The 10,239-nt window shown below is 34.3% G+C and overlaps 1 protein-coding gene across 1 annotated transcript; it reads left to right on the forward strand.

Moving 5' to 3' along the window:
• Positions 1 to 8,935: 8,935 nt before the first annotated feature.
• Positions 8,936 to 9,889, forward strand: LOC127561298 (olfactory receptor 6N2). The gene has a single exon (XM_051996581.1). The coding sequence runs from the start codon at positions 8,936 to 8,938 to the stop codon at positions 9,887 to 9,889; it is 954 nt and encodes a 317-aa protein (XP_051852541.1).
• Positions 9,890 to 10,239: the final 350 nt, after the last annotated feature.

A 10,239-nucleotide genomic window follows, 5' to 3' on the forward strand; every position in this document is an offset into this window, starting at 1 on the left:
GTGAGTGATGGCTGGAAGAGGAGAGTGCCATGAAACATGCATCCTTAGCTAGAAAATTACATCTAAGGGAAAATAATTGGTGAGAACCATGAAATAGAGAGAAAAAAGATATTGGAGACAGGAGGGTGAAGCCAGAAAGGTGAGATTGGTGAAAGTTTCAGTGGGGATGGGACTAAAGGTGGATGTGGATATGGGGAGAGAACTGATGCATTAAACTCAACAGAGGAAAGGTGGCTTTGGTCTATATTTCCAAAATTCCCTGCTTGGGAATGATGCTTACCAAGCTCTGGAGAGCCTTGTCTCTACTCTATTTTTACACTCACCCCCTAGGGTTTTCTCTTGTGTTTGTATATCCCTATGTGACCCAAGTGAGTCAAATTAGACTCAAGGGATTTTCATCAGGAGTTTATTTCAATTGGAGAAGGCAAAGGGCTTTTAGCCTCACACTTAGTTGCAGAACGTACAAGCAACATGAGACAACGCAAAGATGAATAATGGCACATGGTATGTGGGTTCTGGCTGTCAGAACAACCCTGAAAAAGTAAGGACGCAGGATAGGAGAATAGAAAGCAGAAAGCAATGTTTAGAAAGCAAAAAGCAGGAAGCAGGAAATATAGAGAAGATGGTTCAGGAGTTAAAACTGGGAATCAGAAAGCAGATTATAGCATAATTAAGAAAATAGAAAGAATTGGCTAGAGAACAATTGCATTTAGTTGAGAACTCTTTGGAGGACCAGCCTCAGATAAAACTTTGAAAGACGAGTAGGAGAGACAGCATCAGTATAGTGAAAATGGGAGTCAGAATGAATGGGAGTCAGGCTCTGCCAATGACTTGTTGATTCACATTGTAACCATAGGCAATTTTCTTTTCTTTGAGTTGCACATTCCACATCAGTAAAGTGGGGAAGAATTTGTTGATGTCTAGTTTTTCTTAAGGTCAAAGTCATTTCATGTTAGATGTAGAGGAAATCTTAAATTCATTGTAGTATAATTCTCTTCCCATTTTACAGAGGATGCAAATTTCAGGTTAGGAGATTTAACAAAAGTCACCATGCTAACAGAAGAGGCTTTGTTTCAGATTGTCTGATACACAGATCATTGTTCCTTCTGTAGTAGATCCCCTATTTTGCTTGCAGATAAGGCCAAATTTGGCACTATATATCATGGTTGATAGTTCATTGGGTGTCTGAGAGTGGGTTGGAAACTGGATGTTAGACCAAGCCATCCATTTGGTCATCTTTATTATTATTATTTACATGTACTTATGATAAATGGAGGAAAGGAAGAATTAAAAATGAAGGGTACTGAATGGAAAGCCCATAGAACCTCAAATCAAAAGACACATTTCTTGAACTGTGTGATGCTAGGCAAATCAATTTTCCTCTCTAAGACTTCATTTTCCCACCTTTAAATAGAGATAGTTATATTATCTGTCTATACAAGCTGCTATTACCGTAGTAGAGAAAAAAGATGGTACCATGGACAGACAGGGAGAATTGAGAAGAAGATCTGGTTTGGAATGAATGTCAACGGGTTCTATTTAGTGAAAGTTGACTTGAAAATTTATGAAATGTTGAATCAAAAATATTCAGTATTAATCAGCACGAATTCGTAAATATATTAGGGAGTTAGTTATTTTGGTCTTAAGCTAAGACAAGAGGTAAAGCTAGATATAAGATGATATCAGCCCTGATTTTATTACTCATGTTTAATCTTTATTCTCCTTGACCCCTTTATACATTTGACAGTCGTGACCAGTTACTTATACCCATAGTATTTGCCCCTTTGCAACTTTGATGGGGATCAAACTAACTGTCACAATAGAATGCAATACATAGAAAAGTTAGTTTGGAATGTGAAAAGAAATATTTATTTGGATTTAAAGGATCTGAGTTTCAATCCTGACTCTATAATTTACTACCTATGTAATCAGTCAAGTCACTCCATCATTCTGATTCTCTTTCTCTTCATCTTAAAAGTAATGGAGTTGGTCTCGATAATTAACGAGATCCAAATTCTATGCTCTCATTCCGTAACCAGTGTCAGTATCAAGTAAGAGCTTAGGAAAAGGAAGAGGAAAGAATGGATTTTTCTTTTCATGATATATAGAATACCCACTCTTGTCTAACATGTACCACCAATATGTAATGTAACTCACAAATCTATAATGATAAGCTTCAGTTCAAATTCAGCCTCAGACCCTTCCTAATTCCATGACACTGGATAAGTCATTTGACTTCTGTGCCTAATTTTCTTTAATGGAAAAAAATGGAGATAATAAAATCATCTACCTCCCAGGGTAGTTGTGAGGATCAAGTGACATATTTATTAAAAAAAATTAGTTCAGTATCTAACATATAGTAGACTCTACAAAAATGCATGATTCTTTCCTTCACTGCTTTTTTTTTTTTTCCATATTGTAGGTATGGAGTGTCCTTCCTCTACTATGATAATGAAATCTATGCTTAAAAAAACAGTTAAAGTTCTACATGCAAAGGTGGGCTAATCACTTCGAAATGTTTTAAAGTGGGTTCTTTTTCAGGTATTGTTTTTTAATTGGATAGTTACCAAAGTCCTTTTTCAAATTAATATTTTGTGTAATTCTTTGTGTCAACTTCTCCCTCTTACCTTTAACTTTCCTATCTCTCCTTTCAGGGGAACAAGATATAAAAGGACACTTTACCCCTGCTTAATTGTCATTGGATATATATTAAATGTATTACATGTGCAAGACTGTTCAAGGAGAGACCAGGAAATGCAAAGAGCTTAAGATTGCATTCTTACCTTTGAAGTTCTCAATTAACCAACAAAATTAAGTATTATTGATGAAAGCTTTAGAAGTTTAGAAGATAGGGAGATCTTGGTGGCCTGGAAAAGGAAAATGAGGCTTTTCAGAGAAGATGGAGATTGAGGTATGTGTAGAATTCACAAAGTAGAGGAGGAATGAAGGTACATTTCAGGCAGGGATAAGAATATTGAACTTATTCAATAATAATAGAAATATATTTTTATATATTCCTATATCCCAATAAAGGCAAGTTAGAACAAATTCTGCCTAAGATATTTGCTGACTTTATGATATTGGATGAATCATTTAATTTCTCGTCAGACTTAATTGTAAAATGATATATTAGCAGCATCTATCTCACAAGGTATTAAGAGGATTGCTGAAATAATATAGTGCTTTGCACATCTTACAGAGCACTACTTAAATATTGGTTATTATTATTAATAACACAGCAAAGGAATAGCTAAGGGAATGTTCAATGCAGTCAGTAGACCAGTTTGGCTGTGTTGAAGCGTATGAGTAGAGTTAGAAGTGCAAAATTATGGAAGTTTTCTCTTTACTTCCCTTTATTCCTTCCATATATCTCATAGCTGACTTAACAGTTCTATGAATTTCAGAATCTTCTTTCTTCCCTTAAGCATTTGGACAAATAGTCAGGCCAACAGCTCCAGATCTCTGTTGATACAAGTATATGGCAGAGACATTGATCTCTTGAGGAGAGGACAAACACAACCAAAAGTCTTTCACGTGCCACCTCCATTCTATTTGTGGGCTACTGGTCTGAAGCATCAAATGTGCCCAAATCACTTTATTATTTTCCAGGTTTTATTTAGTTAGCTGGGGTCCTCAAAGAGACATTAATATCAACATTTTGGATGTAAACTATTTTAATCACAATTCATCTATGAGGTAGCAATAAAAACACTTAGACAAATGAGTATTTTGGCAGATAAGATATCAATACATTGAAATGAATTGATTTCATGGTCTCTGAGGAAGTTGTGAAATCAGGGGAAACAGCATCATGCTCTTCATTTAAAGCTAATAAGCAACATTTTTATAACACTTTAATGTTTATATAAGCACTAAATAAATATTCCATTTTACTCTCACAACAACCCTGGGAGGTAGAGGGTATCTTCATTTTACAGTTAAAAGAGCAGAGATAAACAGAGGTTGTGACTTGCTCAGATTTATATAAATATTAAGCATTTGAAGCTATTTGAACTCAGTACTTCCTTACTCCAGATGGGATACTCTAAACTTGTATGGTATAAAATTCCAATGTAGTACCTATATAGACAGTAAAGTATGGCTTTAATCATAGAATGAGTTTGTTTTCCAAGGACTAACTCAGCAGGAAACGAAGAGAATTTCCATGCAAATCGATAATATTGATTTTAGGTACTCCCTGATAAAGGATGATGATAACAACCATTGGAGATTATCAGACTGAGAAGGATTCTCAGAAGTTATGTGGTCTGACCTATTCTTAAACTAGAATTTTCCTCCTAAAATTGGACTGAGAATCATCCTTGGAGAGTGCCAGTGAGGGAGAAAAAAAGGCAGGTTGGCAAGTAAGAAGGAAAGAAAAAAAAGAAGAAAGGAAGGCAAGCAGCGAGGCAGAAAGGCATGAAGGAAGGCAGGCAGGCAGAAAGGAAGGAAGAGAGGAAGGGAGGGAAGAAAGGAGAGAGGGAGAAGAAAAGTGGAAAAAGCATTTAAGTAGTACCAAGTAATAATCGATAGCTCCATGCATGATGACAAAAATTTTACAAATATTATTTCATTTGATCCTCATAACCCTGGAAAGTTAGTTCAATTATTATTTCCATTTTACAATTGAGGAAATCATGGCAAAAAAAATTAAAAGACTTGCCTATGGTTACACAGCTAATGGATATCTCAGACTAGATTTGAATTCAGGTCTTCCTTTATCTGCACCAGATAGCTCCCTCTAAGTCTGCTACCTAACAGGCAGCCTATTCCACTTTGGATGACTCCAACGATTGTTGTTTTTAAGTTATATTTTAAATGGTAATTCATAGGTATTTTTAACATCTCGTCTTTATTTCTCAATATACCTAATCTGTACAATTAGCCATCCATTGTAACAAAGGATAAAATTTGACCATCTGTGTGATATTTTGTATTCATAATCTATCATCTTTGCCAAAAAGGGAGGAAGTCACCTCATCTTGTATCTTCTGGGGCTTTTATACTTTTTTTAAAAATACTTTTATATAGTATTTATTTATCTTTCTTATTGTAGTTACTTTGATTTTATTCATGTGAAAAGTCTTTTAATTTCATATAATTGAAACTAGTTCCCCTTTTGGGGTCATCTCTAGCCCTGGTTTGATTAAAAATGCTCCTCTGTGCATACATGTGAAAAAGATCTGATTTGGCTCTTATATAAATTGTTACAATATGATCTTTAATATTTGGTTACATTTCATTTTTGAGTTTATATTGTACACAGCTTTCCTATGACAGTAATAATTGTGTGATTCTAGAAGAGATACTTCACATTTCAGTAGACTGTAAGTAATGTACATTCATAATTTAAGCAAATACTAAATTCAATCAGAGATGAAGGAAAATAAAGGTGTGTTTTTTCCCCTCCATCCAAGTTTATGGACTTTCTTTGTAGATGGATAACATTTTTTTTTCACAATTAAGTTTTTCAGAACTGTCTTGGATTATTGTATTGCTGAAAAAAAAAACTAAATCATTCACAGTTGATGATGATATAGTATTAGTGTTACTGTGTACAGCTTTCTGGTTCTAATTCACTTCACTTTGCCTCAGTTTACGTAAGACTTTTTAGGTTTTTTTAAAATTGTCCTGCTCGTTATTTCTTGTAACAAAATAATATTACAACCATATATTACGTGTTCAGCCATTTCTCAATTGATGAATGTCCTCCTCAATTTCCAATTCTTTGCTACCACAGAAAGAGCTACAATGAATATTTTTGTACAAATAAGTATTTACCTTTTTCTTTGATTATTTTTGGGACACAGATTTAATATTATCACTGAGTCAAAATTATGCACAGTTTTATTATCCTTTGGGCATAGTTTCAAATTGTACTCCAGAACAGTTGGATTAGCTTACAACTTTGCCAACAGTGCATTAAGTGTTCCAATTTTCCCATATCCTTTAAAATATTTGTCATTTCCTTTTTTTGTCCTATTAGTTAAGGTGATGGGTAGAATATAGTATCTTAGAGTTGTTTTAATTTGCATTTTTGTAATTAAAAGTGATTTGAAACTTTTTTTTCAAATGACTAATTTCTTTTTCTGAAAACTGCTATTGACATCCTTTGAACCTTTTGTCAATTGAGAAATGACTTATATTCTTATAAAGCTGACTTAGTTCTTGAAATATCTAAGAAATGAAGCCTTTGTCAGAGGCGCTTGTAAAATCCCCTCTTCCCTTGCTTTCTGTTTTCATTCTAATCTTGGTTGCATTAGATTTTTTTTATGTAAACGCTTTTTATTTTAATATATTAAAAAGTATTTGCTTTGCATCTTGTAACACTCTGTATCTCTTGTTTGGTACTAAATTCTTCTCGTATCCATATCTCTGACAGACAAACTATTATATGAACCCTTAATTTGACCAAGATATCACCCTTCATGTCTAAATCATGTATATATTTTGACTTTATCTTGATATATACTGTAAATTTTGGTCTATATCAAGTTTCTGCCATATTGTTTTTCCAGTTTTCTCAGCAGTTTTTTGTCAGATTGTGAGTTCTTTTCCCAAAAGTTTGTGTCTTTAAATTTATCAAACACTAAATAATTGTATTATGTACTTAATCTATTCCACTGTCTCCCTCTCTTATTTGTTAACCATTATCAGATTGTTTTCATGATTAATTCTTTGTAATACAGTCTGAGGTCTGTTATAACTAGATAACTTTCCTTTATATGTGTTGTTCCCATGATATTTTTGATCATTTGTTCTTCCAAATGAATTTTGTTATTGTTTTTAATAGCCAAATAAATTTTGGGTAGTTTTGCTGGTATGGCACTGAATTAACTTTAATTAGGTAGAATTTAAATTTTTATCATATTGGCTCAGTCTAACCAAGAGAAATTCTTATTTTTAATTATTTAGATCTGATTGTTTGTACAAAAGGTGTTTTGTAATTGGCTTCACATAGCTCCTGGATTTGTCTTGATAGAGAGATATGAGTATTTTGCAATGTTTACAATGATTTTAAATAGAATTTCTTTCTATCCCTTGCTGATGGACTTTGTTGGCAATGTATGGAAATGCTGATGTGAATTTATTTTAATTGCAAATTTGCTAAAGTTTTAACTAGGTTGACTAGCTTATTAGTTGGTTTTCTAGGATTGTCCAAGAGTATCATCAGGTCTCTTGCAAAGAGTGATAGTTTTGTTTTTACCTATTCTAATTTTTTCAATTTCTTTTTTCTTCTCTTATTGCTGTAGTTTGCATTTCTACTAATGACCTTCTTTACTTCATGCTTGATCTTATTAGAAAGGCTTCTAGCTTATCTCCATTATATATAACACTTAGTGATTTTTAGATAGATACTATTTATCAATTAAAAAATTACATTTAATTCTATGTTCTCTAAGGCTTTTTTTAATAAGAATGGATGTTGCATTTCTTCTTCATCTATTGATAGAATCATTTATTTTGGTTTCCTTACTAATATGGTTTCTTATTAATATTGGTTTCCTTACTAATATGGCCAATTATACTGATAGTTTTTCTAATATTGAATCAGGAATACATTCCTGGTATAAATCCCACCTGGTAATAGTAGAAATAGCTATTATTTAAAAGTTTGATAGAATTTACTTTTGAATCCATCAGACTATGGGTTTTTTTCCTTTTTTCTTCTTTTTTTAGTTTCCATTTTGACTATTTATTATTAATTATCTGCTCCCACACACACCAAAAACATTGATGAAAGAAAATGCAATTTTAAATGTAAAATCAAATGGTATATTGAGCTGTTATGAAATGTAACTAGATAGATATTGAGTTAGTCTACTAGTATATCTATGTTAATGAAGCAATGTAGAAAGACACCAACTGAACTAAGTTCGGGATTGAACTAGAAGAGAGCAAATTGTGCAGCACTTCCAACAATGCAAGTTACCTATGGGCACAAAAACTGTCAATTTATCTATCTACTTATATGCCACATCTTAGCTAACCTTCCTGCCTCTACTTTGCCTCTCCCCACCTCTTCCTTCCTTCCTTCTTTCTTTCTTTCTTCTTTTCTTTCTTTCTTTCTTTCTTTCTTTCTTTCTTTCTTTCTTTCTTTCTTTCTTTCTTCTTTTCTTTCTTTTCTTTCTTTCTTTCTTTCTTTCTTTCTTTCTTCTTTTCTTTCTTTCTTTCTTTCTTTCTCTCTTTCTTTCTTTTTTTCTCTATCCCTTCCTTCTTTCTTTTTTCCTTCCTTCTTTTCTTTCTTTATTTATTTCTCTCTCTTCCTTTCTTTCTTTTTTTCTCTTCCTTCCTTCCTTCCTTCCTTCCTTCTTTCTCCCTTCCTTCTTTTTTCTTTATTTCTCTCTCTTTCTTTCTCTCTCTCTTCCTTCCTTCCTTCCTTCCTTCTTTCCTCCCTCCTTCCTTCTTTCTTTCTTTTTCTTTCCTCATTCTCCACTTAGCCCCAGAAGATTAAGTAACTTAAATGAATGCTTTATTTGGGGTAGGTAGGGTGAGGATATTATAAATACAAATATATTATAAATATAGTTGAATTAATTTTCAAAGTTTTTCTTGATAGAATTCAAGCTGCATGGACAATTAGGATAAACATGAAGCAAGAATGATATGTAGCTGGAATATCGAAGAAAGAATTAATTAAACACAGAAGAAATTAATTTAAAGTGGGAACTTGGAGATAAGATTTTATTCCTTTAGTACAGATAAAATTTTTATTTCTTTAGTAGAGTTCAGATCATGCATCCAAGGAAATAATTGCAATTTCATAGTAGTGCAAACCAAGCTCATCAGGTGTGAACTGGAGAAATCCAGAGAGTATTTTGGTAATAGAGTGAAGGAAAGCCACAGAAGACTTTCCAAAAAAAGGTATTTTCTTAGCACTGTCAACTCAAAGTCTTTCTCATTCATTCTCTTCATTACAGGATCCTACTTCTTCATGGAACAATACAACCGTACAACAGTGACTGAATTTGTTCTCCTTGGTTTCCCCAATGTAGATGACATCCAGATTTGGCTCTTTACTTTGTTGTTGGTTGCCTATCTCTTCACTATTTTTGGCAATTTGCTCATTTTCCTGGTCATTCGACTTGATTCTGCACTTCACACCCCCATGTATCACTTTGTCAGTGTCCTTTCCTTTTTGGAGTTATGGTATACGGCCACCACAATCCCCAAGATGCTGGCCAATTTACTTAGTGAGAAAAAGACCATTTCCTTTGCAGGTTGCCTCTTGCAGACCTACTTCTTCCATTCCCTTGGGGCTTCTGAATGCTATCTCCTCACAGCCATGGCCTATGACAGATACTTGGCTATCTGCAGGCCCCTTCACTACCCAGCAATCATGACTCCAGCACTCTGTGCCAAGATGGCTGCAAGTTGTTGGACTTGTGGCTTCCTATGTCCCATCTCTGAAGTTATCTTGGTCTCCAGACTCCCGTTTTGTGGCTACAATGAGATACAGCATATCTTCTGTGACTTTCCACCCCTGCTGAGCCTGGCTTGCAAGGACACATCCACCAATGTAGTGGTGGATTTTGCCATCAATAGCTTTATTATCATCATTACCTTCCTTTTCATCATGGCATCCTATGGACGAATAATTGGGGCTGTGCTGAAGATCAAGACAGCATCAGGACGGAAGAAAGCCTTCTCTACCTGTGCTTCCCACCTCATAGTGGTTCTAATTTTTTTTGGTAGCATCATCTTTATGTATGTTCGATTGAAAAAGAGCTATTCACTGACACTTGACCGGACCTTGGCTGTTGTCTACTCTGTGCTCACACCATTGGTCAACCCTATAATCTATAGCCTTCGCAACAAAGAGATCATGAAAGCCATTAAGAGAACTATCCTCCAGCAGGGGGGACCAGCCAGCCCTGCACATGCTTAGTTTTTATTACTGATCTCATCTTGGCCTGGTCCAACTCATGGCTGACTTCATGCAGGTTTCATCTACCATTGATCCCACCTATTAGTGACCATACCTAGTTTCCAATATGTACCCTGATTTCAGAATGGAGATCACGTGAGATCTTAAGGATCTGTAGTCAACCATATGAACTGGTCAAACACCCTGAACTTTTTTCCATGTAGTTAAATTCTAGATAACATTCATATTTATTAGAAAAGTATATTCTCTCATGAAACTCCTGAAATAGAAAGTGTGTGGCCAGAAATAAGAATTTCTGATTGTGTGACCAACTATTGGAAAACTTAGATTTCTCTGCCCTGTCATCAGTA

The sequence above is a fragment of the Antechinus flavipes genome, chromosome 4, assembly GCF_016432865.1.
Source record: "Antechinus flavipes isolate AdamAnt ecotype Samford, QLD, Australia chromosome 4, AdamAnt_v2, whole genome shotgun sequence".
NCBI classification, from domain to species: domain Eukaryota; kingdom Metazoa; phylum Chordata; class Mammalia; order Dasyuromorphia; family Dasyuridae; genus Antechinus; species Antechinus flavipes.

Bases quoted from the DNA above. Each gene is read 5' to 3' on its own strand.
- LOC127561298 (XM_051996581.1), top strand. From the start codon at position 8,936: ATGGAACAATACAACCGTACAACAGTGACTGAATTTGTTCTCCTTGGT.